The 15,936-nt window shown below is 40.1% G+C and overlaps 1 protein-coding gene across 1 annotated transcript in view; it reads right to left on the reverse strand.

The window, feature by feature from the left end:
• ADAMTSL3 (ADAMTS like 3) overlaps nucleotides 1-15,936 on the reverse strand; it is a gene marked incomplete at its 5' end in the record, with an annotated part of 256,278 nt that overhangs the window by 129,977 nt on the left and 110,365 nt on the right. Inside the window, one exon of the mRNA XM_023741699.1 lies at nucleotides 9,469-9,598. Within this exon, the coding sequence (XP_023597467.1) occupies nucleotides 9,469-9,598 (130 nt within the window). The remainder of the gene's footprint in view (nucleotides 1-9,468; nucleotides 9,599-15,936) is intronic.

Raw genomic sequence — 15,936 nt, forward strand, 5'->3', positions numbered from 1 at the left:
ATGTAATCAATTATTTAAAAATACTAATGAGATAAGTTTATATTCTTATTTTTTTGTGCTGTCTTTGAAAGCCAGTGGGTATTCTATGCATGCAGCACATTTCAGTTTGGACTAGCCACATTTCAAAGGCTCAATAGCTACATGCCGCTGGCTAGTGGTTATTGTATGGCACAGTACAGTTCTAAAATGGTTGGAGGGCAGGTTGAATTAACTGGGACAGGGTGATGTTGGGGGAGGAAGCAGGAAGTGTGAACAGAAAATAGCAGGTAAAGACCAAACGGGTGAAGTGCCTTGAATGCTGGGAAAAGGTGGTTAGATTTTATCTGTGAGCAAGGAGAAGCCAAATGCAAGATTTTATGGAATGGGTTGGCATGCTCCAACCCGAGTATAATTTATGGTATCTTTTACATATGTTTTTACTTTATGTAGTCAAATCTATCAAGTTTTCCTTTTATGAATTGTGCTTTTTGTGCCCTGCCTAAGAATTCCTTTCCTATTCTTAAATCAAAAAGCTGTCTTTTCCTGAGGGCAAGGCTCTGAGGGACTGTACTGCTACTGTCATGGAACAACACAATGGGTGGGAGGCAATCAAGGGCGGGTGGGGTGGCTGCTAAAGAAACAAAAACGTCCAATTCAAATCTCAAAATTTTCATCTCAAGGTTCAGACTGAAATTTAGGAACTTCTCAGGAGCAAGCAAAATCAACCAGCCAATCAATCTATCTCTTTCAGCTGTACAAAGAAAGTTTGCAGCTCTTCAAATTACAGTTTAGCTGAGTTCACAGTTTTGTGGGGTCTTTTATTCATGCACAAGTGAGGGAATTATTCAGGAAAGATGAAGGCTGTGAAAATCCGGAATGGGGATACACAGCAAGATTTGAAAAGCATAGTATATTAAATACCCAGTACCCCCCAGCTCTCCCTTCCAACGCTGGGACTCCTGCCATGTCTGATGTGGTTGTTCTTCCCTTGTTTGATGATGTTTAGCGAGTTATCTTGAAAGGGGAAGACAAGTCCCCTGTGCCCTCACCTCAGCCTCTTATTATCTCTGGACTTCTAACTGGAATAAGATTCCAACTTCTCCAGGGGACCAATCACAAAGCCAAACTTTGAGGGCCTTTGAAAACGTATGTCAGCAGAAATCTGGAGAATACATGTGAAGAGAAAACCTGAGGGTTTGAGAGCAAGGAGAAAGAACATACTTTTATACTGAACTGGATTTATTGGTACGTTGTACTCACCAGTATTTTGGATCAGTGTTCTAGCTCAAGCAGCTAGGAGTAGTTCTAACAGTTTGCTCATCTGGTTGATAGAAAGCTCAACTCAGTGGTGGCCCATATGAAATGAACCTGAGCTGTCAGAAATTTCTTGGTATACTTTTGATGAAGAAATAATTAAAAAAAAAAAAAAAAAACACCTTAGACCCATGTGTTTTTCATGTGTTACCTGCCCTCTCACCTCCTGACTATGTCGCCTAAGGTGGTACAGAAGACATTTTTTTTTTCACTAATACCTTGAAAAATACATTGACCAGAACTTTGAAGAACACTTTCGTGACTTTTCTCTACAGGCCTGGAAGACTGGAAGAAGATGTTGCAGCTGAAATGGATTAAATGTGGAAATGAAACTCCCATTTGCCCCAATTGCTTTGGTGCCTCAAGCCCAGAAGAACCACAGGTCCAGCTCCACTCACCCCATCACACCTCCCTTCCATTCCTAGTCCAAGTAGTTGTTTCGTGTTTTTGTCCTCTGTATGTCATTTTAATTTCCCCCTTTTATACTGCATCTATCATTGGTCTATATTTGGAGCAGAATGTGAAAGTACAACACAATCCTAACTGCAAGTCTGTCCATTAGTATTGATTATTTCTAAATTCCCAGTGGCTTTGGACTTAAGGGAAATAACCAACAGTAGATATACAGATTGTATTTAGGCGACAGTTGTACTGCATGACTAAGTAATTAGAAGGCTTTTCTCTTACTATTAAAACAATTCAGCTTACATATTAACACATTTGGAGTGACTTCACAATGATCATCTTTTGAGAAAGTGTATAGCTAGAAGAACCAATTAGAGGGACAAAGTACTGGAGACCAAAGTATTTTTATTCAAAAGAAATGGATAATGACTTCTAATTAACAAAGGACCACTATAGAATTCTTTAATTCAATAAATGAGTAAAAAGTTGGTACAGAAACACAGCACTCTTGCCTCTTGCTTTCTTCTCTCCCTAGCAATGCTGAATCCTGTAGAAGTCTCTCCTCAGACTAGCGAGACCATTATGTAACCCTGCATGTTTCTACAAGCTTCTGGCTCTCTCCTGGAAAATGCAAACTCCATAAATAGCCGACACTCAGCAGTTATAGGATAGACCAGGGGGAGTAACCCCGTAAGAGCAAATAAACATACAACATCCCATCTTGGAGAGTTTAGGCTAATACATCAAATACATTTGCCTTTGGGTAAATAAAGATCCACTGACTGTCCAACCCAATCTCAGTGGTAAGTTTTACCCTGGGGTGAGATTTTACTGCTATTGCCCTTGGAGTCAGTAAATATTTGCATGGAAAATATTGTGAAACACCCTGTTCCTGTTATTCCTACACCACTGGTTTCTAGAACCCAAAACATTTTTGTAAACTTACCTTTATTTTGGCATCAAACCTTTGTATCTGCTGGTTTTCTTCCAATACAACTCTCTTTGAAAAGTTTATTAAATTTGTAATTTTGAAATGAGGAATAGTATTATTCCCTTCACAGAAAAACAGATTTAATTTTGCAAAGTGGCCAAGACATATTGTCTGCTCTATTAGTCCTGGCCTGGGAGCTCTGTGGGCAAGAGATTGCTAAGGAAAAGAATGGGCAAGAGATTGCTAAGGAAAAGAATGTGCAAGAACTCTTGTTCAGGCAGAGTAACGAGGGGAAGGAGGTACTGCATATAGGCTGGTACATGAAGAAGCCATAAGGCTTTCTTCAGCAGCCTTAAGAAACAGCCTCCAGATTTCTTGTTAAATCTTGCTCTGATTTCCTGAGCAAAGAAGAGCAGTGAAAACTAAACTCAACCTTCCCTGGGCCTCTGGAGCAGGTCAAGAAAATGCTGTCATTCTTAGAACTAAAACAAACACTGAGCCCTTCAGCCTACTTAGGAGTGGACATGAGGATGACTACAAAAGGGCTAGGCAAAGTTCTGAAGATGTGAGTCAATGATGCAGCTTGAATGCACTACTCAAAAATGAAAGATTGAGGCTCAAATGTTCCATAAAACCAAACAAATCCCAAACCTGTTGCCTTCGAGTTGATTCTGACTCATGGTGACCCTATGTGTTATAGAGTAGAATTGCTCCATAGGGTTTTCTTGGCAGTAATCTTTATGCACGGTCCTGAGTGGTGCACTGGACTACTAACTGGAAGGTTGGTGGTTTGAACCCATCCAGTGGCACGATGGAAGAAAGGCCTGGTGATTTGTTTCCATAAAGATTACAGCCAAGAAAACCTTACGAAGCAGTAACACATGGGGTCGCCATGAGTTGGAATCAACTCAATGGCAACAGGTTTGATTTTTTTTTTTGTTAATCTTTACAGCAGATAGCCAGGCCTTTCTTCTGCAGTGTTGCTGTGTAGGTTCAAACTGCCAGCCTTTAGGTTAGCAGCCAATCGCAAATTGCTTGTGCCAGCCAGGGACATTCAGAGGGTAATCATGACATCCAACACCTTTCCTCGTTATTCAGATCAGAGAGCTAAAGGACTTGCCTGAAATTCCTTGAGAAAAGCAGAACTGGGGCTCCACCCTTTGTCCCCTGACCTATTTCTAGATCTCTTTTGACTATTAAATGGTAACGTTCTATCTAGTGTCTCAGATTAGGACTGTATTTCACATTCTGTTAGACTTCATTATGCCAGGGAGAAGTGAGTCAATGATAACTTTTATGGGAGGTGACTAAGTTATTTGATGGTAGGGAAGGGCTCTAGGCTCAGAAGGCATGAATAAGCATGTGTCATAGTGAGGAATTCAGGCGGGCTGCTGAGAAAGTTCCACAGGGTGGGCGAGTATGGGGAGGGGAGGGTGCTGGTGATAGGAGATGTGGTTCAAGAGTTAGATCCAGGGTCACAAAGGGCTTTATATACCAAAGTATGGAGTGTGGATTTTTAATCCACAGGTGAAAGAAAGTCATTGAAGGGTTTAATGCGGGAGGTTCACACAGTCACTCTGCAATGTAGAAAGATCTTTCATAGTCATACAGAGTGCGCATTAATCAGAGGCAGGGATTCTTTAGAAACTGTTGAAGCAGTTCAGGCAAACCACGTCTAAATTAAGGCATGCCTAAAACATGCCGAAATTGAGGCAGTGGCAGTTAGGAATGGATAGGGCAGATTCACGAAATATTGAGAAGTAAATTTCAAGAATGCCAGGCCTATGTTATTGGAGGAAAATGGGAACCAGAAAAGGCTGCTTAATGTAACTGCTTTAAAAAGGGACCAGAATTTCATGATAAAGGGTGGGGAAGTGTTTGATTTGGGCTTAGTCTTGAAAAATAAAATGAAAACTTATGAAATCAAGTTACATTGAACATAATCTAGGCTGTAATTGCAACTCGGCATACTAATTCTTAGAATGAACTGTGAATTGATTGCTTTGCATTTTGGCTTTTTTTTTTCTGAAAAATGGTACGATGACAGGTTATGACATTCTTCACTTCCACAACAAGATCATAAAAGGGCTATTTTTTAAAAAAGTTGCGTTTCAGCAGTGTTCTGAGGGCCTCTCTTAATCCTGTGATATTCAAATCATTTTCATTCAAAATGACTTTTGTGTTGTTCTCTGTTTGCATTGTCCCACTTTAGTTGTCACCTGCTCTGCTTTTACTCACGGCTTCATTTGCCGAGGGTGTGGGCCCGAGACAGGGGACAGAGCTCTGGTGAAGACTAACTTCCTATTCATCTGGAATAACTTCTGAATCTAGAAATAATTTAGAAAATGTGCAAAAATAATTTGATAGTATTTTCTTCTTTTTACTCTTCTTTGTTTATGGCTACAAGATATTCATGGTTAGCTAAATAACAGTCACCATTTAAAATCTGTGCAAATGACAAATCATTTCTTTTACAGCTGTTTTTCTAGGGAGATCTGGCTGGTATACAGAGAGGAGATGGCCACTGAAGGCGCTGGGAATCATGGGACCAACCAGCTCTGGCAGCTCTGCTATGGGGGCTCCTGCAGCCTCCATTTTCCCATCTGTAGACGGCAGAGGTTAGACCAGAGGACAGCCAATGAGAAGAGCTTCGTGTTTGTGCTTTACATGGTGGTAGACTATTTATTTACTGTGTAGTCATGGGTATATCACCAACTACTAAAATTCAGTTCTCACATATGGAAAACAAGAGCATTTATTATTCACTTATTACTGTATTTATGAAAGAATTTGAGGTTATTAACAAGAATAGTATCAGCTACTTTTCAGCAAGCAGAGACTACTTAGGGCAGTGGTGCTCACATTTTGGAGCAGCAAGACACCTAATAAAAGGTAGATACAGTGAAACCTGTGAGAGATGGAACTCAACCGGACTGCCTTGTTTTTCGGGGTCTCACCAAGTTTTCCGCCTGAGACAGGGTTCAGTCTTACCGCTTTTCTATTGCTCTCTATTAGTGGAAAATATTTGAGTTTTTCTTCTCTGACAGGTTTCCATCATACCCAGGTTCCAGCTTACGCAGGTTTTGCTGTATAAATAATGGACCAGTTCACTCTGCTATTTTGAAAACCAAAAAACAAACCAAACCCATTGCCATTGAGTCGATTCCGATTCATAGCGACCCTATAGGACAGAGTAGAACTACCCCAGAGGGTTTCCAAGGAGCGGCTGGTGGATTTGAACTGCCAGCTTTTGGCTGGCAAGCAAGCTCTTAACCACTGCTCCAGTACATAGAAAAGGATTTAAGGATTGTGACATCCTTAAAACATCTCTGTAAAATCCTAGAGTACAGGAAGCACAGTTTGTAAACCAATGTTTATGAAGGATGCTCTGAGCATTTCTGGAAAAGACCATAGAGATGTAATGATAATCGTGGCTAGAGACATAGAAACTGAATCAATTATTTTGATGAAGAATATTTGTGGCATCATATAAGTAGTAGCAAGGAAATGAGAAGCTAAGGAAAAACTATTTGTAGATCCACAGGAATGCAGGCTTTAAAAGTGTGATGCTTCAATGGAATTGTAGTAGGGTAGGTACCTAGTTAAGGAGCCCTAGTGGCACAGTGGTTAAGCACTCGGCTGCTAACTGAGAGGTTGGCAGTTCAAACCCACTAGTGGCTTCAAGGGAGAAAAGACCTATGATCTGCTCCCATAAAGATTACAGCCTAGGAAACTCTATGGGGCAGTTCTACTCTGTCCTACAGACTCGCTATGAGTCGGAATCGACTCAACAGGCACACAGGCACACAACAACAGAAACCCAGTTTAAGGAGCAGCATTCGTAATTGATCTCATTGTTTCTACCCTTATCTTCCCCCATTTCAGGGCTTGAGTAATCTTGTAAAAATGTAAATCTGTTTCATTACTTCCTTGCTCAAACCATCCAATGGCTTTCCACTGACCCTCTGGGTCAAGTCCAAATGCTTACATGGGTGATCTGGCCCCTGCGCACATCTGATCTCATCTCATGACACATTGATTTCCTTTCAGTCCAGTTCCTAGAATACACCAATCTCTTTCTTTCCTCAGGGCCTTTGCATATGCTGTTCCCTCAGCCTAGAATCCTCTTTCCTCTACACTTCTCCTGGCCAACTCTTACTCATCTTTTAGGTCTCAACTTACATATAATTCCCTCTGACACTTGTACCTACCCCTGCAATCATATTATCCTTGCTATTGAGACCCTGTTTTATTTTTCTTTATAGCATTTATTATAATCTTAAGTCATGTACTTATTTATATTTCTGTTTATTTAACATCTGCTTCATACCCCACTAAATGACTAAGCTTAAGAAAACAGTTTACGAAACAGTGTAGTGCATGATTCCAATTTCGTGGGAACATATGTTGAGACATTAAGCGTCTTCCTCTCCCTGCCCTTTTCTTTGTCCCTTATCGCCATTCAGACAGGTAGTCACCTGTCTCCATCTTCATTGCCTCAGGGGAGGAAATTAGAAACCTGGGCTTTTCCAAAAATACCTGATACATTGGTTCCAATATTAGAATGAGAAAAAAAAACGAGAAACCAGATGAGTAATTTGAGTTACGAAGGCTTATACTCTTAGCACAAGTGCCATTTTTCTAAAGATAAAAGCGTCATTCCAGGTGGATGTACACTTGACACTACTCCCATGACCTTGATGTTCTTGGGAAGCTCTGGACACACTTGACAAAGCACATGGCCCGACTCCTAGTTAGAGCATATCTTCCTACACCCCCTCCTGTATCATCTCTTCTGCAGTCAGTATTCTAGCCTGGATTACTCTGGCATGCAGTAAGTCTGGGGCTGGGGGTGGCAGGGAGGCAGATATCTCTATGCTGATTTGGGAACTCACCCACCAAAGTAAGTCTATAGGCCTTACTGCATCATCTCAACTAGGATGGCAAGACTGCCTGCACTAACACAAGTCAAGAAGTTCTAGGTATTTCCTTACGCTATAACGGAAGTCAGAAACATGGTGATGGAGACAAACACTGTGCCCAATGCATTCTAGATATGGTTCCACCAAGGATGAGGCACCCACTGGAGCTGCCCTCCTCCTGAGATGGTGGAGGTTGGAGAACATGACTCACAAGGAAGGGTGCCAAGGTGCATGGCTTCTCTGGGATGTAGAAGGCCTGATTTCTAGGGTGGCCTAATCCATTTAATCCTCAACCTCCCCACCATCATGCCATAAAGGCAGCAATTCTACAGCATAGCCAACAAGCTTCCTGGAATAAAAATCAGAAGGGTCGAGAGAATTCCAGAAGCTCAAATTATTTCTTGAATAAATATAAAATATACTTATCTTCACACCAGTATGGCACAGGAAACTTAATAATCTTTCTCATTACTTAGAGTCCTTGATGTACCAAAACTTGCCTTTAGCAAATAATGGTTCCAAGGGACAAGAAAGAGATTCTCGCGAAGGGGGTGGGGGGGTAACTGGGACTAGCCTTCAAAGTTTTGGCAAACGGTTCTCTCACAGAGGAGTGGTCTAGATAATAATGGTAATCGAGAGAGGAAGGAAAAGACTGAGGGCTAGATTCTGAAAGGCTTGTGTGAAAAAACAACGATGCTGAGTTATATTCCTCTGTAACCAGCACACCCAAAGAACCAAAATCATCGGGTACCAAGAAACAAGAGGGAAAACCTACTCTCTCTTCTGATGAAATACCCCAGAACCTTGTAAGGACTTTTAAGCAAGGAAGCAGATTAACTTTCAAGGTCAACTTTTCAGACCAAGGAGACAAAAAAGACACCTTGACCTGTTCTCGAAGCTTGAACCATTATCCCCCACAATGTAAGAGCCAAAGGAAAGTCAATGCGAAGTCTTGTCGGTGTGAGCACTAGGTAACAGACAGATAGGAGATCACTCAGACATACAACAAACATGGATTGAGCACTTTTCTAGATTCAATTGTGTCCCCCCAAAATGTGTGACAATTTGGCTAGGCCATGATTCCCAGTATTATGTGATTGTCCACCATTTTGTCATCTGATGTGATTTTCCTATGTGCTATAAATCCTACCTCTATGATGCCAATGAGGCATGATTAGAGGCAGTTATGTTAACGAGGCAGGACTCAATCTACCTACAAGATTAGGTTGTATCTTGAGTCAATCTCTTTTGAGATATAAAAGAGAGAAGTGAGCAGAGAGACAGGGGACCTCATACCACCAAGAAACGAGAGCTGGGAGGGAGCATGTCCTTTGTTTCCAGGGTCCCTGTGCTGAGAAGCTCCTAGACCATGGGAGAATTGATGACAAGGACCTTCCCCCAGAGGTGACAGAGACAGAAAGCATTCCCCTGGAGCTGGCACCATGAATTCAGACTTCTAGCTTCCTAGACTGTGAGACAATAAATTTCTGTTTGTTAAAGCCATCCACATGTAGTATTTCTGTTAAATAGCACTAGAAAACTAAGACAAGCACCTACTGTGTACCAGTTTAGCACCGTGCTATTAGGGAAAGAAGTGACCTTGAGGAGACAGGGAGAAAGAGAATAAACCTGCTGACTTGATGGTTTTGCCAGCAGCAGGGCAGTATATGTTCATCTGTGTTTGTTGCAAACAACTGGCAAGCTAAAGAGGATTCCTGCTCAGTGTGGCAAGACTGGAGAAAAGATCTAAGCAAGAACCTGGCTGGAGCATAACTTGAGCAGAGAACAGACAGCTCCAAAGCAGGGTTAGCCACTCTACCTTCGGTGAATCCACGAGAGTCTCTATGCACATGTGTGTGCAGGAGAGGATGGGAGCACCAGATACAATGTGTCCCAGCAGCACAAGACAACACATACCTGGGCGGGCAGGGCTCCATGTTACAAGCCTGGCTCATTGCTGGGGGACGGTGGACCGCATTGCACAACGTGTCATTGACTGTTTGTTGGGTCTGGATGTGTAGGCACACTGCTATGGCTTCTTGACGGCCTAGAGGTTGGAAATTGAAAACAATGCAAAATGAGGTAGAATAACTTACCGTGGGCAAAAATAGGGTCTTGGGTCTTCTCATTCTTAGGCCACTGCCCTTTCAACTATATCGCATGGCTACATTTCAGGGTCCATCCAGTAGCAAACAACTTTGCATAATCTGAAGTCTCCCAGTCTTTGATATTTCCTCATTCACCTTTTAAACTCAGCCACTCTGACCAAACCAGTTAACCAAACCCATTGCCGTTGAGTCGATTAGACTCATAGCTACCCTACAGGACAGAGTAGAACTGCCCCATAGGGTTTCCAAGGAGCGCCTGGTGGGTTGGAACTGCCGATCTTTTGGTTAGCAGCTGAGCTCTTAACCACTGTGCCACCAGGGCCCAATCCCCTCAAATCTACTCTCCTTGAAATATTAAAGAGTATCCCTAACTCCGCACTTATCCTCAGGCTTATCTGCATTCTAAATGTACTCCAAGCTAGGAGTTCGCCCAAATGAATCATCAAGGAATTCCTGCCAAACATGTACGATAGTTTCTCTAGAGGAATTTTCATATCAGCTGTTAAAGAATAACACTTTCTCTATATTACTGCATATATGCTAAAGTTGATGTACAATCATTATTAAAGTTTTCATTATGGTTTGCAGTTCTTGTTCACTATTATCATAGTTAATATTTCTATTGCTTGCAAAAATAATAGCAATATGTCCCATTGGGAAAGTGCTTTGGAGGGTACAAAATGTTTTCAAATATATTATTTTTGAGCCCACAGTAATCCTACGAAGTCAAAAGAATGGTATCATTATCTCCATTTAATTAATTTAGTAATAAAGAAACTGAGTTAGATTAAAAACTAGAAATTACATTTCTTGTTTCCTAATTCAGTGGTATTTCTTTCATACTCTAGGGATTCCAAAGCCCAACCCAACTAGCTTCCAAAAGCAATGATTGCTCTTAGGTCAAATATGAATGTTCACAGGTATATTTTTCCTTTGTGATCAGACAGGTCTGTCTGGCCCCAAAGCCCAAGCTCTTAACCACTGTTCTTTATTGACTGAGACAAAACGAATTATTGGGAACTCAGAATGGGACAAAATATAAATCAAGATTTTGATGAAAAAAATCAAACAAAAACTCTAACAGCAAATGACTATACTGTTTGGAAATATGCAAATATATTCAGTTTCATGCAAGAATGTACATTCCATTATGTTATAAGGTTGTGGTTCTTTTTCCAAATGCTATGTTTCAACTCAACCATTTTATAGTATTTTACAGAGTTTCGGCCAAAAATACATATAAAATATATGTTTGTGATGTCTTGTTCTTTCCAGTAAATTTTCTCCTGTGGCCATCAGCTGCAATTTCATGTTCCACATCACGGTAGAAACAGTAGAATGCAGTCTTAAATCTACATGCATGTTCCATGAGCTTTTTTAGAAACACTTGCTAATCTGAGACATAAGGACACATCCTTATGACTTAATAACTGGCTCCCATTTGTAAATGTCAAAACTTCCTTAGTGACTTTATAGGGACATAGATGTCCATTTCCTAGCAGGTTTTATTTCTTTTTATCTTAGAAAAGGTCCAGTTATCTTTCATATATATTTTAATTTATCATCAAAATTCTTTAGAAAATATACTCATAGGCTATTTTGGAACATTTCCATTCTGGATGGAATTTTATAACACTTGTGACTGTGACATATTTCTCTCCGTTAAAACTTGTTTACTGAAAATAATTTGAAGTTTAACAGATGATTTAGGATAATTATTGGGATAAAACAAAAAATCTATTTTATAGCATGAGACAGCATCCTTCACTTCACATTTAACTTTTGCAGTGTAATCATCAAGTGGATAATTGTTTTGGAAAAAAAAAAATCAAAGCCTCCATGTGAGTGAACTAATGATTACAGAGTAAAAACACAGACTTTAAGAGCCAACAGATGAGTCAATAAGTGAACTAATACGCTCTCTTTTTTTGGTTTAGGTTAGTTTGAGTTGGGTTTCTGTCATTTGCAAACAAGAGTCTTGACTAATTCAACATGCCTAGTAACACGCAGGAGTCCCTGGGTGTAGCCATGAGTCAGAATCAACTCAATGGCAATGTCATGGATTGAATTATGTCCTCCCAGAAATGTGTGTATCAGTTTGGCTGGGCCATGATTCCTGTTATTGTGTGATTTTCTTATATGTTGTAAATCCTGCCTCTATGATGTTAATGAGGGAGGATGGGTGGCAGTTGTGTTAGTAACGCAGGACTCAATCTACAAGATTGGATTGTGTCCTGAGGCAATCTCTTGAGATATAAAAGAGAGAAGTGAGCAGAGAGACAGAAGGACCTCATATCACTAAGAAAGCAGTGCCAGGAGCAGAGTGTGTCCTTTGGACCCCGGCTCCCTGCGCAGAGAAGCTCGTAGTCCGGGGGAACATTGATGAGAAGACCGACAGAGAGAAAGCCTTCCCCTGGAGCTGATATCCTGAATTTGGACTTTTAGCCTCCTTTACCGTGAAGAAATAAATTTCTCTTTGTTAAAGCCAACCAATTGTGGTACTTCTGTTGTAGCAGCACTAGATGACTAAGACAGGCAACAATTAACTGGGTAGTGCAAACAGTTAACACACTCAGCTGCTAATCAAAAGGTTAGAGGTTCGAATCCACCCAGAGCTGCAAACATCCATTAATAATCAGAATGTGGAATGTATGAAGTATGAATCTAGGGAAACTGGAAGTTGTCAAAAATGAAATGGAATACATAAACATCAGTATCCCAGGCATTAGTGAGCTAAAATGGACTGGTATCAGTTATTTTGGATCAGACAATCATATGGTCTACTATGCTGGGAATGACAAATTGAAAAGGAATGGTATTGCATTCATCACCAAAAAGAACACTGCAAGATCTATCCTGAAGTACAATGTTATAATATCCATATGCTTATAAGAAAGACCAGTTAAGATGACTATTATTCAAATTTATGCACCAACCACTAAGGCCAAAGATGAAGAAATTGAAGATTTTTACCAACTTCTACAGTCTGAAAATTAATCAAACACGCAATCAAGGTGCATCAATAATTACTGGTGATTGGGATGTGAAAGCTGGAAACAAAGAAGAAGGAACAGTAGTTGGAAAATATGGCCTTGGTGATCAAAATGAAGCCAGAGAGCACATGATAGAATTATGCAAGACCAACAACGTATTCATTGCAAATACTTTTTTTCAACAACATAAATGGCAACCATACACATGGACCTCACCAAATTGAATACACAAGAATCAAATTGACTATATCTGTGGAAAGAGACAATGGAAAAGCTCAATATCATCAGTCAGAACAAGGAAGGAGCCAACTACAGAATAGACCGTCAATTGCTCATATACAAGTTCAAGGTGAAGCTGAAGAAAATTAGAACAAGTCTATGAGTGCCAAAATATGATCTTGAGTATGTCCCACCTGAATTTAGTGACCATCTCAAGAACAGATTAGACACATTGAACACTAATTGCCGAAGACCAGACGAGTTGTGGAATGATATAAACGACATCATACACGAAGAAAGCAAGAGGTTATAAAAAGACAGGAAAGACAGAAAAGACCAAAATGGATGTTAGAAGGGACTCTGAAACTTGCTCTTGAACGTAGAGTAGCTAAAGCAAAAGGAAGACATGATGAAGAAAAAGAGCTGAACAGAAGACTTCAAAGGGTGGCTCAAGAAGACAAAGTACAGTACTATAATAAAATGTGCAAAGAACTGGAGTTAGAAAACTAAAAGGGAAGAACACACTTGGCATTTCTCAAGTTGAAAGAACTGAAGAAAGAATTCAAGCCTCAACTTGCAATATTGAAGGATTCTACAAGGAAAATATTAAATGATGCAGGAAGCACCAAAAGAAGATGGAAGGAAAACACAGCATCACTGTACCAAAAGGAATTGGTCATATTCAACCATTTCAGGAGGAAGCATATGATCAAGAACCTATGGTACTGAAGGAAGAAGTCCAAGCTGCACTCAAGGCATTAGCAACAAACAAGGCTCCAGGAATTGACAGAATACCAATTGAAATGTTTCAACAAAAGGATGCGGTACTGGAAATGCTCGTTTGTTTATGCCAAGAAATCTGGAAGACATCTACCTGGCCAACTGACTGGAAGAAATCCATATTCATGCTCATTCCAAAGAAAGGTGATCCAATAGAATGTGGAAATTATCAAACAATGTCATTAATATCATGAGCAAGTAAAACTTTGCGGAAGATAATTCAAAAGCGGTTGCAGCAGTACATCGACAGGGAACTGCCAGAAATTCAAGCCAGATTCAGAAGAAAACGTGGAACAAGGGATATCATTGCTGATGTCAGATGAATTTTGGCGAAAGCAGAGAATACCAGAAAGATATTTACCTGTGTTTTATTGATTATGCAAAGGCATTCAACTGCGTGGATCATAACAAATTATGGCTAACATCGCAAATGATCAGAATTCCAGAACACTTAATTCTGCTCATGGGAAACCTGTACATGGAACAGAAGGCAGTCGTTTTGAACAGAACAAGGGGATACTACATGATTTAAAGTCAGGAAAGGTGCACATCAGGGTTGTATCCTTTCACCATATTTATTTGATCTGTATGCTGAGCAAATAATCCGAGAAGCTGTTCTATATAAAGAAGAATGGGGCATCAGGATTGGAAGAAGACTCATTAACAACCTGTGATATGCAGATGTCACAACCTTGCTTGCTGAAAATGAAGAAGACTTGAAGCACTTACTGATGAAGATCAAAGACCACAGCCTTCAGTATGGATTACACTTCAACATAAAGAAAACAGAAATCCTCACAACTGGACCAATAAACAACAGCATGATTAACAGAGAAAAGAATGAAGTTGTCAAGGATTTCATTTTACTTGGATCCGCTATCAACACCCGTGGAAGCAGCAGTCAAGAAATCAAATGACATATTGCATTGGGCAAAATCTGCTACAAAAAACCTCTTTTAAGTGTTGAAAAGCAAAGATGTCACTTTAAGGACTAAAGTGCTCCTGATCCAAGCCATGGTGTTTTCAATCGCCTTATATGCATGCAAAAGCTAAATAATGAATAAGGAAGATCAAACAGGAATCGATGCCTTTGAATTGTGATGTTGGTGAAAAATATTGAATATACCATGGACTGCCAGAAGAATGAACAAATCTGTCTTGGAATAAGAACAGCCAAAATGCTCCTTAGAAGCCAGAATGGTGAGTCTTCTTCTATGGTGAGACTTCGTCTCACGTATTTTGGACATGTTATGAGGAGGGACCAGTCCCTAGAAAAGAACATCATGCTTGGTAAAGTAGAGGGTCAGCAGAAAAGAGGAAGACCCTCAGTGAGATGGAGTGATATATTGGCTGAAACAATGGGCTCAAGCATAACAATGATGGTGAGGATGGGGCAGGACTGGGCAGTGTTTCGTTCGGTTGTACATGGGGTTGCTATGAGTCAGAACCGACTCGACGGCACCTAACAACAACTGTCATATCCATCCTCTTCTTGTTCTTGCCTATTACAATTAGGAGCTATTCCTCCAACTATTTAAAACTGATCCATACAACTTTGCTTTGAATCTCATCTCTTTCCATCTTCTCAGGAAATCTATTGATTACTTCAACTTTTACTTCATTCTGGAGCTTTATCATTGCTTTTTAAATGTACCCAAGGCTCTCTGCTATTAAATATCACACGCTCCTGGTTTACCCTCTATCTCACTGACCACTTCTCTTAGACATTTGCAGCTTATTGTCCTCCACCAGCCATTAACTGTTGAATTTTCTTTAGGCTCAGTCTTAGACCCTCTCCACCATTCATAGCTATTCATTTCTTGAACATTCTAATCTCCATCCCTAGCTGCAATCCTTCCATACACAGATGACTGATAAATTTATATTTCTAGTCCAGATCTCTTCACTTTGCTTCAGACTCACGTATCCAACTTCTTGTTTAACATTTCCATTTGAGGTCTAAATGCACCTTAAAATCATGATGGTCACAAGTGAACTCCTAATTTCCCTCTGCCAAAGCGTCCTCCTTTCAGTTAGATTTAATTTCCAAAAGGTAGGAACTACTGTGTCACTATCACCTAGCCCAGTATCTGGACAAAGAAGCATGCAATAAATATTTGTAGAATGCTGTTGGCAAATGAAAAAATAGAGAGATTCCTATTATTGCCAAGATCAAGACAAACTTGGCATTATCCACATTATCAGTGTTCTTGAAATTCTAGACAATGCAATAAGATATGAAGCTTAAATAGGATACATAACTATTGCAAAAAAAAAAAAAAAAA

This window comes from Trichechus manatus, unplaced genomic scaffold (assembly GCF_000243295.1).
Source record: "Trichechus manatus latirostris isolate Lorelei unplaced genomic scaffold, TriManLat1.0 scaffold00186, whole genome shotgun sequence".
Taxonomy (NCBI): domain Eukaryota; kingdom Metazoa; phylum Chordata; class Mammalia; order Sirenia; family Trichechidae; genus Trichechus; species Trichechus manatus.